We start from the raw sequence: 17391 nt of genomic DNA, 5'->3' as shown, positions 1-17391 counted from the left end.
TAGGGGAGCCTCGCCAGTGGCACTTGAAGCATCTGCATGTCCACAGACTGCCCTTCCTGTCTACACGCTGCAGGGCTGCTGGCGAAGGCGGGCCCCCGCCCTCCAGCTCGCCCCACACCTTGGGAGGACCGCTGACTGGGCTGCCGCCCACCCCAGCCGCCACTCTGGCCTCGTCGCACGCCGGGCCCACCCCCTCCACCCAAGGCAGGGGCACGCTGGACGATCCCATCCTCGTCGACGAGCTGGAAGGTCGGCAGGGTATGGAGAGATGTCCGCTTGTGAGCGCAAGCACTTGCTGTTTGCCTGCCGACACACGTACCGACTCATACTCTTCTGCCAGCGGTGGCACCTCCCATGCCCGGGATCCCTCGGGTCGGCCAGCAATGCAAACCCCTCGTCTGCCATGAACCCACCGGCATCCCAGGGCCAGGCTGCCCCCGCCCCACCCTTCTCCCGCAGACCCGGAGCCTCGGGCCAGCGCCCCTCGCGGGCACACACCGCCGCCGGACGAGGTCCGCAGCCCTTCCACTGCGCAGCCCACCGGCCACAGCAGCTCTGCAGCCTCCCACCTGGAGCCGGCCACGGGACCGAGCGCTGCAGGCGGCGCGTCGCAGAGTGCCCGCCCGGGCAGCGGCACGGCGGAGCCTGCAGGGACCCCCCCCCGGGTGTCAGTGGGGTCGCGGGCTTCGCCCACGGAGAGGAATTCACCCCCCTGTGCGGCCCCGGCACGGGCGGGAGGCTGGGCGCCCCCGAGCCTGGCCCCACTGGAGGACGAGCTGCTGGACGCCGCCACCCCCACCTTGTCCCAGATCCTGGCGCGGAGGCTCCCGGGGACGGCACCCGGGTGCCCGGACCCTCACGGCACGTCGGGCGCGCTGATGGCCGACGCGGCAGGGGTGAGGGCCGGGTCGGGCGAGGACGATGTGCCCACCCCCCGCCTCGATCACGCGCGAGGCGGGGGCGGGTGGGGCGAGCAGGGGAGGGCCCCCCCGGAGTTTGACATCCTGGGGTGTGAACAGGACTCCTGGGATACCGCGCTACCCCGGCCAGGCGGCGGTGCGGGGCCCAGTGCGCCTGGCGACGCCCCCTTCCGCTACCTGTCCTGGCTGGCCTCCCGTGCTGCCAGTGGTGCGCGGGTCGAGGGGGTTGGCTGGCGCGGCTGAGTGCTGGACGTACCCATGGAGGGGCGCTCTTGCATTCGTGGCCCCTGTCCCCGCGCCACCCTCGCTCCCCGCCAGTGCGGGTCTTCCTGCCCGTCCCACCACGCACCCCGCCACCTCCGCCCCCGTCTACCCCCGCCCCCCCAGGCGCACCCCGGGACTTCCCGCTACGCACCAGCGTCTGGGGCATGGTCCAGCGCACGGTGGGCAAGCTGGCCTTTGCCGATCCCGTCAGCGGCGAGGAACAGGCGAGTCTGGATGCCCTGCAGGGGCCGGGTGTGCCTGCGTGCAGCGATGCGTGCAGCCTTGCCAGGCCCCACTGATGAGCGGGACCTCCTGGCGGATGCCCTGTGCCGACCGCGGGGGCAAGGCCGCCCAGGCAACCAAGGGCCGCTGAACCGCCCCCTGGGGCCGTGCCCTGAGCTGCCCACACCCTCCTCTTCCAGTTCGTGATGGATGTGGTGGTGGAGGACGGGACCATGGCCGTCACCGCTCGCCTGGGCCATCAGTTCATGGCCGACTTCTTCGGTGGGTGGTGCACGAGAGGGCCGAGGAGTGGTGGAGTCGCGTGGGGCAGCGACGCGGTCCGCGTCCTCGTTCAGCAGCCTGTGCTTGCCGACGCACGGCCCGCCCGTCCACCTGCATGCGCAGGGACCTCGCCGTCTGCGTATGAGAGCCTCCTGTCGGACCCGGCATGTCGGGCAGAGGCGGCTGGCCTGGCCAAGGACCTGACAGTCCTGCTGGCGCAGTACTGCGGCCTGATGACAGGCGAGGACTCTGGGGCGCTGAGCGCTGTGCTGAGATGGGCCCGCCTGCTCCACGCTTGTCCTCCTCAAGCTCCCTGAAGGGTGTGATTGCACCGCAAGGACTTGGTTTCGCCGTCCCGTGCAACAAATGCTCAGTCTCGCCCTCACCATCCTCCCATGCACATCCCAACAATCCTCCATCCCTGCTGCAGTCACCCTGTCCTCCAAGGACGGGCCCCTGATCGTGGAGGACCTGCCGGGGCAGCTGTCTGCAGCAGAGGCTGGCCAGCTTCTGGAAAGGAGCGCTGGAAAGGGTGCCCAATCCAGGCACCGGCCACAATGATGCCTCACCAAGTGTGCTCACGACGCAGCCGCAGCAGTTGACTCACGCTCCTCCCTTTGCCTGCCTGAGTGACCCAGCATGAAGTGTACATCAATCAAATGTTCGATCTGGAAACGACTTGAGGAAATCTGTATTCTCAGAACTCAGGATTGAGTGCAAGGGCAACGATGCTGCCACGTGATGCTCCGACCCTCATGTGGGCGATGTTGCCCTTCCTCGATCAACCGAGCATTCTTAGCTCACAGCCATCCCATGATGCCCTTCAAGTAGGACAATCTCACACGAGTGGTACATGGGGAGCATCTCCGTTGCTCCAATGGGAGGGAAGGGTTTCTTTGCCATTCTCAGCGATGGGCACCAGTCTGCAAAACACGTCGCAGCGTCTGGACCGCTCGACACATCAGCCCCTGAGGAAGGCCTTGCCACCCCGTCCAGGCTTCGTGGCCTCCGCGATGGCCTCCTGCACGTCCTCCAGGGAGAAGTGCTTGCCGCCAGGGGGAATGGCCAGAGTGCCCTCCAGCATCCCCTCAAACACCTCACGCACGACCGTGGCCCTCTCCTTCGCTGGGGTCTCGGCCAAGAAGTCTGAGAGCCAGAACCCGCGTACTTTCACGGCTCTGAGGAGGGCGGGGCAGAGGGCGATGCATGTCTTCAAGGCAAGCATGAGAAGCTCGAGGCATGGCATGCAGGCCCCAGCTCCCCAATTAGGCTCCTCCCCAACCCCCTCCAACCCTCCCACCTGAACAGAATGTCGGGGATGCCGGCAGTAAAGGTGAACTCCGCCATGGCGCCGTACACGATCAGGGCCCCTCCATGCCGGAGGCCCTTGACGATGCCAGAGACATCGCCGCCCACACACTCAAAGGCAGCGTCGGCGCCCTCGCCGTCGGTGACCTTCTTGATCTCGGCCTCGACATCCACGCCCTCGCCGGTGACAATCACCGCCGCGGCCCCCAGGCTCAGCAGCTCCTCGCGCAGAGCCTCGCGCCGGACCAGAGCGATGGTCTTCAGACCCTTGTGCTTGGCGTATGTGATGAACATGCGGCCCAGCGCAGAGCCTGCCGCATTGGACACGATCCAGCCGTTCTTGATCAGGTTGTCGGTCTCCAGCGTCTTGACAAACCCATAGACAGTCACGGGGTTGACCTGCAGGGGACGGAAGCAATCTTAACCTGGCATTGGACTCGAATGGGAAGGGCTGGGAGAGTAGGTTGTGCATGGGGCATTGCAATTGGCGACAGGCATGTATGCGGCGTGACAAGTACCTCTTGCCTAACGGCGTCTGTACCAACCCCAGTACAACTCACAAGGAACTGACTGGCCGCCTCATCGCTGAGCCCCTCTGGCACAGGCTGCAGCGCGGCCTCTGGAAGCGTTACATACTGCTGCCACGTGCCATTGCCCGTCTTCGTGGGCCAAGGAGCCGCCACGACGCGCGTCCTGCGATACGGGGCGGTGTGTGGGAACCGCACGTCAGCTACCTTGATCCTTTGGATACAGGGGCCCTGGAGCATCGTCCATGCGGATGCTCTGCACGGCCAATGCCTGTGGAGGACCCGCTGTACAAGCTCGATCTTGGCAGGAGAGCCATCGGGGTGCTCACCCTGGCTCGAAGGCAGTGGCGCCAGGACCGTTTTTCACGACCACGCCTACTCCATCCAATCCCACCACAGCGGGGAGGGAGGCCGGGGTGAAGCCTGGGTAGACACCGCCAATGGAAAAGATGTCGGCGGGATTCACCTGCGTGGGTGGAATCTCCGTGATCAGGGCGGCTTTCTCCCGGACGGAGAGACCGCCACCTTCTCCTCAGCTGCAAACAGCAAGCTCAGTGCAGAAGCCCTGCCTCCCCCCATGCGCATCTCACCGGTCGCAGTGTGATGTTGACCAGGACCTCCCCTTGACTCGGTTCGGGGACGGGCTTCTCCACCACCTTGAAGGTCGAGCCCGGCTTCTCCAAGGTGTAATCCTCGAGGGACAAGACCTTGTTGGACGTTGAATAACTCATTCTGACAGTGTTATTTCGCGAGATGATTTTTTTAATGTTTTGGGTTTACGATGGGTCAGTCGAGTGCGTGCAGGTTATATAAAGCCTGTGCCGGCTTATGTGATCCCCAACGTAAAGTTTCTAGAAAAAAAAACTCAAGTTACCAACAGCAGCATCGTATTCGAAAAGCAATTGGCTCATCTACTGACAGAAAATCACGAACTCCGTGTGCGCATCGCTGCCTTCACTCCGCCTAAGACCCAAGCGTGGCTCGAGGTATGTCTCATCGCCTGGCGTGCCTATAATACCGCCGATCTTCCCGTGATTGCGCTTTGATCACAATGCGTTTATGCGTCATCAATGCATGCCATTATGTGCACAACATCGCCAGCGCATTCGCCGAGCGCATACACTCACGCACAACTCGTCGTCGCCCGAGTTTGCATTCTCATACACGCGTCACTAGTCCCTGGTGTGTAGCTGGGAGGGTTGCTACCATCGCTCATCTCCGCGCAGTGCCGACTCCAAGTAGTAGCTTATGATATTACTATTCCGCTAGAAGCATCAGCGCATGCCAGGAGCACAGGGTCCTGTGTCTTCTCAATGCTTCACCGTGTGCCATGTGTCCATATGCTGCGGGTCCCATCCCGGCTCGATGTCCCCAAGCACTGCCTAACATAGCTCTCTGCATTGCATGGCACATGGGCTGAGCATGCATGCGGCCGTCTATTGTGCCTCATACGCCCACATGCCAGTGTGAGTCCAAGACCTGCCTGGCAGGGCTTGCCGGCATCACTGCAGCCCGAACGCCGACATCGTGCGCTGCTGCACCCGGGCCCGCGCCGCCTCCCGCCGCGCCAGAGCCTCCTGCTCCTGCTTGGGCAGATCCTTTCCTATCGCCTTCTTCGCCTTCAGCTTGTCGGCATGTTTTCTCTACAGGGCGGACAGAGAGGAATAGGGGTTTGGGGGGGCGAATGTCGTCTCTCGGACTTGAAAGGTGCCGCCAGCATGCGTCTTCATGCCCTCCGCTGGCTCCCTGCCCTCGTCCTCCTCTCATCCAATCCCCCTTCCCCACCTGGGCGTCCGTGGCCTTGGCTTCCACCCGGCCCACGCCCTTGGCTCCCCCAATCCGGCCCACGCTGGGCATTGCGTAGCCCCCCACGCCCAGACAGCGGGTGCGCAGCCGCCCTGCCGCTTGCCCTGGCCCCCGCGGCGGAGGCGGCCGCGGGTGGGCCCTGGCCTGGAGTCGGTCGGGGCCGGGTCAGGGGCGGATACATGACCTCGAAGCGGGCTGCGTGCGGTAGCGTGGCAGGGCTGGCCGTCCAGTCGGGGGGGTCGCCGCCATAGTACATCTTGCTGCCCGAGTCATAGTACCACCGGTGCTGCGCGTTGTAGTGTTGCCCCGTCTCGTGGTTGAGCACCCACTCCCCCAGGCTGGCCGCTCGATGGGCCGCCGCCTCGGCGCGGTCCCTGGCAAACTGGGCGGCAGCCTCCTCCTCGATCGCCTTCATCGTCTTGGCGGTCTGGACGGCGGCGGCCTTCTCGTCCACGGCTTTGCGTCGCATCGCGCTCAGTCCTGTGTGCGGGCTCGGGTGGGGGCAGCTGGACCACAGGGTATAACACCAGCCTGGCATGTAGGGGATGTTCTTGGAAGAGGGACGTGACAAGTCAACCCCCCTCCCCGCGCCCCCCCCCCTTTTGACAAATCAACCACGAATCCTCACTCACGTTTGGCCACATTCTCCTGGTGCTTGATGCCCTTCTCGTGCACGGCACGCGACTGAGCCGTGTCCTTGAGCCAGACCTTGCAGTACTCGCACCAGTGATTGGCCTGACTGACCCAAAACTGCACAGGACGGCATGGAGTGTGAGAGGCCGGATTCCTCTGGTGGGCAGAGTCTTCAGCTGCAGGAAGATTAATAAAGGAGGATCCAAACAGCATGCAACATACCTCCGTCATGATGATATCTGGAAAAGAGAGGCCGAAAGACAGATGGGTTTAACGTCAAGATGTCACGAGTGGGGATCTGGGCCCAGCGGGGGAGAGACGAGCTCGAGAAAAACAGTCCTCAGATAGTATCAAGATGGTATGAAAGGATATTCTGAGCTTCTCGAGCTGCCATCATGCCATCTAGAAGTGTTGCCTGCTCCACGTCCCTCGGACACTCCAGGGCTGAAACTCGGCTGCCACATCGGATCGGACACGATGGGGGAGTACACACACTGAAACCCATGTCTGACGGTGAACAGTCTCCAACAACCTTTTTTATTGCCAGGAATCTCTGCATGCCACGCATCACCCTCTGGTGTCTAGCATGTATGCTGTCACACATGTGATCCCCCTGCCCTGTCCCTGTGAAAGGGGGGTTGCCAGAGGTCACAATGTCGGATGGAAGCCCCGGTAGATTAGACACGGAGATACTTGAAGTTATATGTGCAAGGCTGCGCAAGCGAGGTCCTGGTGCGTGGGCTCGTCAGGGGTTCGGCCTAGCAATTGAAGGAGCAGCCCTCTGATACCCAAGCCGCCCACCATCCAATGCAGAGCCCCTTAATCGACTCGGTACTTATTTAAGAAGCAGGGATCTGGTGCCCAGAGGCAGCTTGAAAAAGTATTTGGAGCTACGACCATCAACATTCGCTGTGGAGGAAAGGTGTGATGAGCATCTCCCATGCATAGTGCAGTGCCCCATCTCCCAAGGTCTTCAAACAGCACCAGGAGCAAATGCCTCGCAGGTCCCCGGGCATTTTCAGTGCTCGCCTTGTGACAAGACAGGAGGTGGATGACCCAGCAAGAGGATATCCCCGACAGTCTGGGGCCCAGTCTGCTCCGACAGACCATCCCACCGGGAGAGATTTGCACAGGGCTGGCGACCTGCCCTCGCTACCAGATGAGCTGCTTGTGACAGCTTCAGATGCCAAGCTCATCCCGCCCACTGCATTCAGCACTTCACCAAGACCAGCCTTGCCAGGGTATGTGGTGGGATGTTGATGCTTGGGCTGCTGGAGGGGGAAGCACATGATGGTACTACACGCCATGACGGATGTCCTCCTCATGTTGCCCATGAACAATCACATGCCCCTCCACTCCCGTTATGGGAGCTCTCTCACTTCCCCCTACACTATTTGCCCCATATCGGTTGCAGGGATCCATTGGCAAGGGAGGCGGTGCTGTTCTTGAGCAGTAATAATGGTGCGGCCGCGGTCTCCCAGGTTTCTCAACATGTCAGAGCGGTGGCTCCCCACCTCCTTCCAGGTGGGGACCGGTTCAGGGTATCGTAATTGATGTTCGATTCCCTTTTCCTGGTTCTCTGCTTCAGTATCCATAGTCTACGCTTCGTGCACACACCTGTCCCATCGTCTCCGGACACTGTTGCAGGATCCCGCAGAGCAAGGGATGAGTGGACGAGCCATGACATTTTCTCGCAGTACCCAGCTTGGTTTGAGCTTCACGGTCCGGTGGTGTCCCTCAGGGTCCAGGACACCCAACCATTCCCCAGTCTGGGGGTGTCCACTGGCCCACTGGACCACACTGCACCCAAGTAGAACTTCCCACATTTCGGTGATGGACAACCCTGCTTCTGGCATTGTATACTCCAGGGCCACTGTCTCGATGTATCTGACCTGGGCTTGCTGTTGGGATCATGCTCAATGCATGCGGCCCAGCACAGCCTTCGTAAACTTCAGCTTGCCCATAGTCCATGCTGACGTCATGACGACCCTCGCCAAGCGGATAATGCTTCGTTGTGGAGCCATATGAACCAGGGCGCGTGGAAGGGTACATAATGCTTAATTATTTAGGATGATCGACTCGCCGCGAAGCATTTCGAGGACGGGGTTTTAGTTGAAGGCCGGATCGCGCTCCATGGCGTCCTTCAGGAGCCTCCCCATGCAAGGCAGTATTGGGGCTGCACGACCATACAGTCGTCCACTCCGGATGGCTACTCTGTCTGCGATCAAGCGCACCACCGAGAAGAATGTGGTGTGCATTAAGATGCTGAAGATCCGCGCGGGATCAGAGAAGGCGGTGCTCCGGCTGTGTCACGAGGTGACAGCCTTTTCCAAAGCCCAGCAGAAGACTGGCAGCAGTGGGATCCTAGCATTTGAGTGCTCAGAGGTGTGTCGGGGTGCTGATGGGAGCAGGATGGCCCCCCGTGCAGCGTTCATGTGATGGGCTGGAGAACTGATCTCGTCCCCTGGACCGCCCCGCCCAGGACCCCTTTGATGACCATGCCATCCACTTCTGGGAGCGGTACGAGGGCAACGTGGCTCTGGGCCGGCACAACACCAGCACCCAGGTCCAGTCTTTCATGAAGAAGGTACGGTGATCGTAAATAGTGCACCGGGGGGTCTCGCATCTGTTGCCATGTGTAGATCTCTCGGCCTGGCAAAGCTGCTATCCTGTCGCTGGGCGGCGTGCACACCCAACCATTCACAGAGAATCATTCCCTCTTCTCCAGGTCCAGCCGCACCTGGAGAGCCCCATCGGGATGGCGCTGTACGAGTGGAACGACGGGCAGCTAGGGGCGGTGTGCTTGCAGGGCGGGCCAAAGGGCGAGGGCGGCCTGGATGACGCCACGGGGGCGTCGGGGGCTGCAGGAGGGGCCGGCCTCAAGCAGACATCAGCCACGCTGGACCTCAGTGAGCACTGCCTGGGGCTGTGTGGTGCTGCCTGGACAAATCGCGGGGTCTCGTGCACGTGTCTGGCCATTGCCCCAAGCAATTTCACTCCTGCCATCGCTCGGCCCCTCGCCCACAGCCAACTCTCGGGACAAGGAGGACGACTCACGGGCGGTCTGGGGCCTGGGAAATCTGAAGAAACTGGCAGATGGTAGTTTCAAGCTCCCTTGGCAAAAGTAGGACGGCCCAGCCAGGAGGGTGACTGACTGCGCTGGTCTGGAGCATCGTGCGGGTTTTGGAGTGGCTGACACAGGCTCCGGGGCCTGCGGGAGCTGATTACAACATGCCTTCACAGCTTCCAGGCTTCCATCACTCGGCCATGCCGAGCTCCAGCTGGTGTCACATCATGTGGAAGCGAAGAACCTGCCTGTTGGCCTTGCGCACCCGGCAGAGGATGGTGTTCTTGCCCATTCTCTGGTGTGCCTCGAACCTGTGACAGCCTGAGAAGCCGTAGTATACACCCTCCACCTCCAGCACGTCTATGGGCTCTTGCAGGCCCACCCTCCCGATGGAGGCCATGAGAGCCTCCACCTTTTCGGGGTCTGTAAGCAGGAAAGCGAGGGGGCGAAAACATCAGAACCGTTTCTCAACACCAGCCCCACGTGATCCTGAAATTGTCGGGAAGCAAGTCTTGGGGAGTCCGTAGGTGGAACTCACTGTTTGCTCTTGGGATTGGACGCCTGATGGCCCCGATTGGCAGCTCCTGCACCTGGGGATCCTGAAGGGCTTTGCCTTGCAACCCCCCCTCCAGCACGCTCGCATCCCATCCGAATTTGGCCGCAATGTCCTTTTCAGAGCCGCTTGTCGCCATCACCCGGCGAGACCTGGTCCAGCGAGGCTGAACTGCTCGACGGAAAGGTCGTGCCACAACAACCACACGCACGGCAGCACACCCCAAACCTTGACAAGAGGTGCTCGCAGCTGTGTATTGCATAGTAAAGCACTCTGCGGTTCATATGTTATCCTATGCCTTTCACAAAGCGGCACAAAAGTCGCACATGACTCAGGGTGCTCTTCTTCAGGCGTTTGCGCGTGTTCAGATTCCGGTATGACCCGGAAGGGCATCTACCCTGGTCGGTTTGCGCATGATCCCTTCCGGAGTGTTTGGTAGCATCACACCATGCTTAATGGACCAAGTAAGGATGGGTAGAAATTCCGCTGAGCTTAAAGCATGTCCCTGTCCGTGCCGGTAAGCTCCTTCACTGCGGCAATGGGGGGACGTCGCTGGAGAGCACAATGGGTTCTCATTTATTCCCTGTGTGCCGTCGTGATACTCAAGGTAGGTGCTGGGGAGTTGGGTCGGCCTCAATGTGCTGATGGGTTCATGTACACCCGCGAGCCTGACGCTGCAGCATGTCCCAACTCCGCCGGACGCAGGACGTCGAGGGCACGATGAGCTTCTTCAACTCTCCTTATGACCTGAATCCTGCCTCAGGTCCGAATTGGTACATTTCGACAAATCTTTCTGTGTCTGGAGGGTTGTCGAAGCCTTCCTGTGCTGTCGCCTTCACCCCCTATTCCCTCCAGTGCCGGCACGGCGCGGAGAGTGACCTACAAGTTACTCCAGCCCCCCCACCAGGACAGAGCCTTCCTCATTGTTCCCAACATTACTTCGCAGAGGACGAAGTATTACTGAAATCGCTGCTGTCTGCGGACCAATGCACAATAGATTCCTCCTGTGTGGAGGGTACAGAGATGTTGCAGAAATCTGTGGTGCAGCTCACTCATCCCCTGCAACAAAATTTCTGCTCTGGTAGGGGGTTGTGCGAGGTTCTTCCGGGCGGCTGCTGGTGCCCTTGGTCTAGCATGTTGGCCGCGAAGGGGAGGTGAATAGGTCGTAGCTCCAGCTTATAAGCGACCATTTACCACACGATCATCTTGGGTACATTCACAGCATCGATCTCACTTACTGCTCATGTCTTGGTGGTGTTCCGAGCCCCTCAATGCTGCGAGTTTCCTGCCACTGGGTCCTTGAAGTGTCCCGGCTTGCAACCCCTGTCTCGCCACTCCCACCACAGGAACGCTGCTGAAGGGCCCAGGGGATACAATCTATGTCTTGTCAGCCAGACACTGCATGGCCTTGCTCGGTCGGTACTTTGTGTACCCCTGGAGCAGCTACAGCATCATCTTTGACTATAAGGTCCCCTGCAATGCGTCCAGGGTGGACAACATCACCGCAACGTTTGACCGCTACCTGACGGTGCGCGAGCTTGCCCGGCATGTTGTGATGTCGAGTCTGAGCTCCACACCCCTGCCCACCCCCTAGAAGCCACACAGTGCATTGGCGAAAGGTTTGCCAGACAGGATCAGGCACCGCCACCATGTGCGTGGCTAATTGCCCGCAATAGTGATCGCATGCTCTTCGACGGCCATGATGCACACCCGCAGGGCCTTGCTGTGGTCTTTGCGGATGAATACAGCGACGTGGCCGTCTTTGAGCTGCTCCAGGACATTCCCCCAGAGTGGGGCGCGGTGATGGCTGGTGAGGTGGAAGGGGCCCGCCGAGGGCATTGTGCAGGGAGTGGGCCGATTGGTGTCGGTACGGACGAGCCGCCGTGTTTAGGGTTGTACGACCCCTGTGCACCACCGAACTTCCCCTTGCACCCCATGGCTTTCACCCTCCAGGCCGATCCTCCCCCCCACCACCCCCTCCCTCCATTCCCTGATTAGGCTGGGAAGCTGCCACGCTGGATTACAACTTCACCTACACCACCGTGTCACACCCCCTGGGAGACAGTCAGAAAATTGCAATGGGCAGGTGGGCGCGGAGGCGGGAGTGTGTGGGCAGGAGGGAGGCTCGGCGTCCCTGGACCCCACACTTCGCATGCCGGGGCGCCAGCTGCGGCGCGGTGTGAGGCACGCCCTCACCCCCGCCACGGCCGCGGGGGTGCCCTGCTGCGCCCGGGAGCGCCCGAGCGTGCGCTCCGCTTGGCAAACCCTCCCCCCCGCCCCTCCCCCCGGACCAGGGTGTACGAGCTGTTCTACGGGACCACCATGTATTCACAGAATGACGTGGACCTGGTGAGGAACGTCAGCTGCAACACCCACACCTGCGGCTTCTACTCCTCCGTGGTGGAGGCCGGCTCCATCACTTTTGGCTCCAGCGGCGCCGGCGTGCTCAGCGACGACCTGGGCAAGGTGGTGGGCGTCATGTCGAGCGGCGATGGCGGGCCCTGCCCCCGGCCGTCCGACCCCTACGGCAAGGGCTCCCCCATCTACGTGATAGGGAGCCTGGGAGCGGTGAGTGTGCGACCAGGGTTGACCAGCCAGCCTATGCTCGCATCTGGGGCGGGGGCCCCCGGCCATCGCAACAGGCTCCCGGGGCCGGTGCCTGTCCATGCACTGCTGCGCAGCCTGGGGCTGGACTCGAGCAAGCCCCCCTCCCCTGGCTCTGCAGGCATGGGAGCATGGCTTTCACAGCCTGTACAACCTGAGCCGGGAGGACGAGGGGTCGGCGGAGTACGAGGTCTATACACGCAGCAGGCCCACCATCACCGTGGGAAACGTGGTGCCCGAGGTGTACCCACGCCTCGGACCCACCTCCTGCTCTGTCGCGTGCGTGGAGTCGGGGAGGGTTTTGACACCCTGCTCCGAAGGGGGGGGATCTCTGGGACTGGATGTTCCATCGGGCAAGTGGATGGCAGCCGGGCCCCATGCTCGACGCAGACTGCCAAGCTCTGCCCTGCCGCAGGCTTCATGCACTCCTGGGAGAAGGGTGGCCTCAGGACACCCTTGGGAGGGGGCCACACCTCTTGAAGCCACCACGCACCTGCGTCTCCCCCAGCGCGGCGCCCCGTAATGACCCTTCCCTTTCAACGGCACCCCCCCGCAGGCTGCAGCAGTCGCCGGCGCGCACGACCACGGTTCGAATCGCCGCGGTCCAGCCCTGGCTTGTGCACGTGGTCCCATCCTCCCTGACATTTGACGAGACCAGCTGGCATCAGGAGCAGTTCTTCAACATCACGGCTGGTGAGACCCTGCCTGGTTGCGGTGCTGCCAGTCGAGACGAGGAAGGGGGGCCGGTGGATGCCCGCGCAGTACAGACTCCCGTCCTGCATGATGGCTGCGTGCCAAGCACCTCTTCTCCTCAATAGGCCAGTCGTGCATATCGCCCATGCAGCAGGCGAGCACGCTGGGGATGTCGGGGCGCAGCAATTCGACATCCGGCTGACCTGGGCGGTGAGGACTGACGCCGGTGAATGGGAGGAGCGCACCAAGACGATCTCGTGCGTCAGAGGGGGTTGAGGGGGAAGAGGAGGGGTTTACGTTGGTGCAATGACCTGCCTGATGGCATGGTGCTCCAACCGTGGCACTGGCACCTTCTCTGCAGCTCATGACCGGCCTCCGCCACTCCAGGGGATTCATCTGGCCTGGGCAGCCGGGGACTGGCTTCTTAAATCCATGGAAAATCGAAGTGCCATTCCAAGATGTAGTGGATCTGGATGTGAGCCGGTGGAAAGTGAAAGTGCACTATGTTGCGGTCCCATCCAGTCGGTGCAGAATCACGAGCGTGTGTGTATTTGCTCCTCCGAGGAGTTGCTGTGTGCATCTCGCTCGACTCACTCCGCCTTGCCTCCCCTCTCGTCTTACCACAGACCCTTGGTCCAGATATTCCGCTGGTGACAGAGCGGAATGGACCCTTTGTGCCGGCAGGTTTCTTGGAGTATTATCCTAGGGTGTCAATGGTGAGCACAATCGTCAGGGAGCAGTGCAATGCTGATTTCCTGCCAGACAAGGAGCATGCGCTTGGCTCTGCTTGAGTGATCCAGCGCCTCATCTCTCCTTCCCTCGACCTTCCAATCTCATGGCGATGTAGGGCTTGATCGTTACTACCTGCCTGAACAGCACTGGTCATGGGAGCAGGAGCATCGTCTCCTCCATCTTCTCCGCTGACTGGTCTCTTGACACAGAATTGCCGTGAGTTTGTGCCGGGGTGCCCTGATTGGCAGGGTGTACAAGTTCAGGAGTGACTTCCAAGGCTGCAGAGATGGTGTTGCCCCTCCTGCCACTTTGCGCGGTGTGTCCACTGCTGTTCCATTCTGCATGGGCTTATTGTAGCCAGCACAGGCGACAGACGGATCGTGATGAGTGCAAAGAGACAGTCACCATGCTCCAACAAGACGAGAGTGAGTGCGAATGGTCCGCTAGGGTCGGGAAGTCTGTGTGATCTTGCTTGAGTGAGGTGGACTCGTGGTGAGACCGTCTTGACGCAAATGTCTGACAGTGTGCCAGGCACTTCTGACCCATGGTACCCGCCGGCCCACGCCGCCGGCCTCCACCAATGCTCAACAATGACTCACCGGCCATTCTGGCCTGCTCCTCAACCCCTCCTTGTGACAGCCTACTATATAATTTTCTATCAGCAAACCAATCTCACACTTCCTCACGGGCCTGACACTGGGAGCGTCGCAGCGTCCATCAGCATCTCTGAAGCGTCGCGCTTAGAGGTGCGCGAGCGATGCCTCGACCCTGGTGCCCTGGTTCGTGTATGGTGTTGGTACGCTGCCATCAGGGCACATCACGATGCAGCCCGTGCTGGTCAGCACGAGGTCCAGGCAAAGACCACTCCCCTCACGCACCGCACACTGCAGGTGCTCGCCTACTTTGTCAAGACTCACGACTTGGTGAAAGTCAAGGACCTGCCCTTCAAAGAGAGCTACCTGGTAGGTCGGGAGAATGGCCAGACGATGGGGCCAAGTTTTAAAAGTACTCCATAAGCCTGAGTCACAGCAGTTTCCTGGTGTGCTGTGGCAGCCAACGCCAGTCGGCCCAGGTGCTGTGTCACCGAGTACCTCTGTATTTCCCTGCCCAGGCCACGAGTGTACCCACGGTGTTCTACTACTGTCCGAAGACGGACATTGCCCTCAACATCAAGACCTGCTCCCAAAACACCACCGTGGGTGTGGTGGTGGATGTTTACGACGACAAGCTAGATGCTATCCGGTAAGCCAAGGAGCGGTTGAGAGAGAGCAGGAAGAATCTGTTCTGAACGCCTCTCTGCCATAGACTTGCGGCATGAGTCATCAGGCACGGCTGCATGGCTGCGAGCGCACATCCTATCGTACTGCACATGTGCAGGTCGACAAGTCGAGCGGGACCCAGCATCAGTGTCAACGTATCGGGGGTCGACATGGCAGCTGACAGGGTATATTTGGTGATGGTGTCACCAACCAAAACGGAGGTGAGTAGCTCAAGGGACCGGCCGGTGGTCTGGAATTTCCATCAAGGCCTGCCAGAATTTTGCCAGTGACACTGAGCACCCTCTCACTTCCTGTCTTGATTCGGCACGTGAACGTACAGGCATCTGTGGGGAGGGGCACCCGCCAGTTCTGCCTCACTCTGGAGGAGATGCGCAGCTAGAAGAGCTGCACAATGGCTGTCATGTGGCAAACCTGCCCTAGCTCTGCCTCTGGCCAGGGTCAGTATCCCGAGTTTTGTCCCCTGCCATGCTGCGTCTGCCAACCAGCATTGACATAAATTGTCATGCTCCCACATCTCCAGCTCCTGCCACGCTCTCATGACTTGTGGCCTCTGGAAGAGGAGCTTATCACGTGGCACTGGCACCGCCACCCTAGCACCAGGTGCCCTTTCCAGCAATGTTCTTGCTGTATGTGTAATCGCAGCATAACTTGCGGAACCAAATACTTAGGACGAGCATAACCACGGGTGGGAAGGACATGCCTTGAGCGCGACAACAACAGCATGTTGGCTGAGGCACTACCCCCTTCAATCTTCGAGCTCAGTCCCGACCCATCGAGTAAGGGGAGGTGAGGTGAGCAGCTGAGCCGGGGTTTGAGGACCTCGAAACCGCCTGTCGCAGCCTAATTCCAGTATGCTCCGGCTTTCTGTGGGTTGAAGTATTCTCCGGCCCGTCCGGGGGGGGGGGGCGGAACTTGGACAACTCCTGGGTTCCAGTAGAAGGTTCGTGCCGACACGGGGCCCGATTGGGTGAAATTCCTGAATCCATTTGATATGAACGGTTCCCAGCACCATCATAAGGGATTTCCTGACGAGCTCACGAGAATTTCAGAGGTCCAGAGCTCTGCGTACTTTCTTTCATGCGGAACCTCCGGCGTCCCCCGGACGTCCCCCCGGTCGGCCACCACAAAAAGCGAGAGCTCAAGACTTGCCAAGGGCCTCGCATGCGTCTGATACATATATTTCAACCTAATTTCACCCTAAGTCCTTAAATCCTGCTGAATAAAGACCTGTGGAGTTGCTGACGGAGGAGCTGGCTCCCCCTCCGCGATGGCAGCAGGAGGCAGTACGGGACACAAGCTGGGCTTGCCCCTACTCCTCCTCCTGGGATACGCCTCACTGCTACAGACGGCGGTAAGGTCGCGATTGGGTTGTTGTATCTCACCTTTAGGACGATGCGGAGCTCCTTGCAAGGTTGGCGAAATGCCTCTTACCCCTCACGTCGCAGATGGCTTGTAAATCCACCTTCTTCGCTCTTCCGTCTGCGAGGTAACTTGGGACCAAAATTTGGTATCTTTGCATGTAGCCTTGCACTAACCGATGCCAGGGTCACCTAGTTTGCGATCTTTTCCCGAAGAGCCCGGCCGGGCGTGGCTGCCGGGAGGTGTTCCCACCACTCGTCCAAGTCAGCCCATCTTCTCGTAATGTACAGATCTGGAGAAACAATCTTCCTGCTAACCAGCGACAGCGGCAACAACTTTTGCAAGTAGGATCTGGTGCGAATGTGGATCTTGCCCCCGCTTGCTGGTGCCCTCAGATGGCAAATGTGCAGACGCCAACCAGCTTCTCACCCACCCGACAATTCTTAGGAAGCGGGGCTATGCCAGGGTCGGGACCATGCATACCGGCAATCTCAAGTCCACACGACTGAAGATCGCGGCGGTCAGCCTTGTCAGCCTGAAGACATGCAAGTCTCCTTCCTGCCAGGCACTGATGGCTGTCGAGTGTCTCCCCAAAGGCCAGCCTGCCTGCACGCCGGATTGGATGGGAAACACAGGCGATGGGAACATCGGGTGGCACAACTTTGGGACAGCCAACCAAGGCGATCGGAACTTAGGTCAGTGATATGCTCTGCTGTTGGATTGAACGTGCGGGTGCTGTGACCTGAGGTATGCCTTGCAGCCTCCTGTTCGGATCACCCGGAAAGTGGGATTTGAAGGTGCCGATGTGACACACCGTCTGCCTGAAGAGGTGTGATGCACACCACAGTGACGTGCTCGCCCACACTAATGCGAAGACAGCCATTCGAACCAAAGCCCCTCCGTCCTTGCAGGCAACAAGAACCAAGGAAGCCACAACATTGGCAGCAACAACAAGGGGAATGTTAACATTTGCAACAACCTGTCTGGCGATTCACAGTCCTGCACCCCATCTGATTTGAACAATTCAGACACCATCGTCGTGAGCTTTCCCCCTCCCCCATCCAAGAAGCGGTCTCCTCCACCACCCAGGAAGAGGGCGCCACCACCGCCCAAGGCCAAGTCCCCCCGCCACCAAAGGCCA

At 60.4% G+C, this 17391-nt stretch overlaps 8 protein-coding genes across 8 annotated transcripts; 5 read left to right on the top strand and 3 right to left on the bottom strand.

Annotated features, from left to right (window-relative positions):
- Positions 1–1348: 1348 nt before the first annotated feature.
- Positions 1349–2249, top strand: F751_3033 (hypothetical protein; the record flags this gene model as incomplete). Its single annotated transcript, XM_011398901.1, has 4 exons — positions 1349–1390; positions 1607–1688; positions 1812–1985; positions 2119–2249. 4 exons carry the CDS (start codon positions 1349–1351, stop codon positions 2247–2249), a joined length of 429 nt encoding a protein of 142 aa, XP_011397203.1.
- A 400-nt stretch (positions 2250–2649) lies between these two features.
- F751_3032 (putative trans-2-enoyl-CoA reductase, mitochondrial) lies at positions 2650–4254 on the bottom strand (the record flags this gene model as incomplete). The annotated part of the gene is made up of 5 exons (XM_011398900.1): positions 2650–2866; positions 2989–3395; positions 3557–3689; positions 3853–3989; positions 4114–4254. The coding sequence occupies 5 exons, from the start codon at positions 4252–4254 to the stop codon at positions 2650–2652; spliced, it is 1035 nt and encodes a 344-aa protein (XP_011397202.1).
- Positions 4255–5144: 890 nt separating this feature from the next.
- F751_3030 (WW domain-binding protein 4) lies at positions 5145–6193 on the bottom strand (the record flags this gene model as incomplete). The annotated part of the gene is made up of 4 exons (XM_011398898.1): positions 5145–5166; positions 5509–5809; positions 5962–6079; positions 6185–6193. The coding sequence occupies 4 exons, from the start codon at positions 6191–6193 to the stop codon at positions 5145–5147; spliced, it is 450 nt and encodes a 149-aa protein (XP_011397200.1).
- Positions 5158–5580, top strand: F751_3031 (hypothetical protein; the record flags this gene model as incomplete). The annotated part of the gene is made up of 1 exon (XM_011398899.1): positions 5158–5580. The coding sequence occupies one exon, from the start codon at positions 5158–5160 to the stop codon at positions 5578–5580; it is 423 nt and encodes a 140-aa protein (XP_011397201.1).
- Positions 6194–8167: 1974 nt separating the features above from the next.
- F751_3029 (hypothetical protein) lies at positions 8168–9090 on the top strand (the record flags this gene model as incomplete). The annotated part of the gene is made up of 4 exons (XM_011398897.1): positions 8168–8347; positions 8445–8549; positions 8691–8871; positions 8990–9090. The coding sequence occupies 4 exons, from the start codon at positions 8168–8170 to the stop codon at positions 9088–9090; spliced, it is 567 nt and encodes a 188-aa protein (XP_011397199.1).
- A 159-nt stretch (positions 9091–9249) lies between these two features.
- On the bottom strand, positions 9250–9721 carry F751_3028 (Sulfiredoxin-1; the record flags this gene model as incomplete). Its single annotated transcript, XM_011398896.1, has 2 exons — positions 9250–9452; positions 9568–9721. The coding sequence occupies 2 exons, from the start codon at positions 9719–9721 to the stop codon at positions 9250–9252; spliced, it is 357 nt and encodes a 118-aa protein (XP_011397198.1).
- A 1263-nt stretch (positions 9722–10984) lies between these two features.
- On the top strand, positions 10985–14857 carry F751_3027 (hypothetical protein; the record flags this gene model as incomplete). Its single annotated transcript, XM_011398895.1, has 9 exons — positions 10985–11110; positions 11299–11392; positions 11581–11668; positions 11877–12150; positions 12308–12465; positions 12743–12879; positions 13034–13140; positions 14502–14573; positions 14723–14857. 9 exons carry the CDS (start codon positions 10985–10987, stop codon positions 14855–14857), a joined length of 1191 nt encoding a protein of 396 aa, XP_011397197.1.
- A 1936-nt stretch (positions 14858–16793) lies between these two features.
- On the top strand, positions 16794–17216 carry F751_3026 (hypothetical protein; the record flags this gene model as incomplete). The annotated part of the gene is made up of 2 exons (XM_011398894.1): positions 16794–16945; positions 17162–17216. The coding sequence occupies 2 exons, from the start codon at positions 16794–16796 to the stop codon at positions 17214–17216; spliced, it is 207 nt and encodes a 68-aa protein (XP_011397196.1).
- Positions 17217–17391: the final 175 nt, after the last annotated feature.

This window comes from Auxenochlorella protothecoides, assembly GCF_000733215.1.
Source record: "Auxenochlorella protothecoides strain 0710 unplaced genomic scaffold scaffold33, whole genome shotgun sequence".
In the NCBI taxonomy this organism is placed as follows: domain Eukaryota; kingdom Viridiplantae; phylum Chlorophyta; class Trebouxiophyceae; order Chlorellales; family Chlorellaceae; genus Auxenochlorella; species Auxenochlorella protothecoides.
This window is presented reverse-complemented; position numbering and strand designations above follow the sequence as displayed.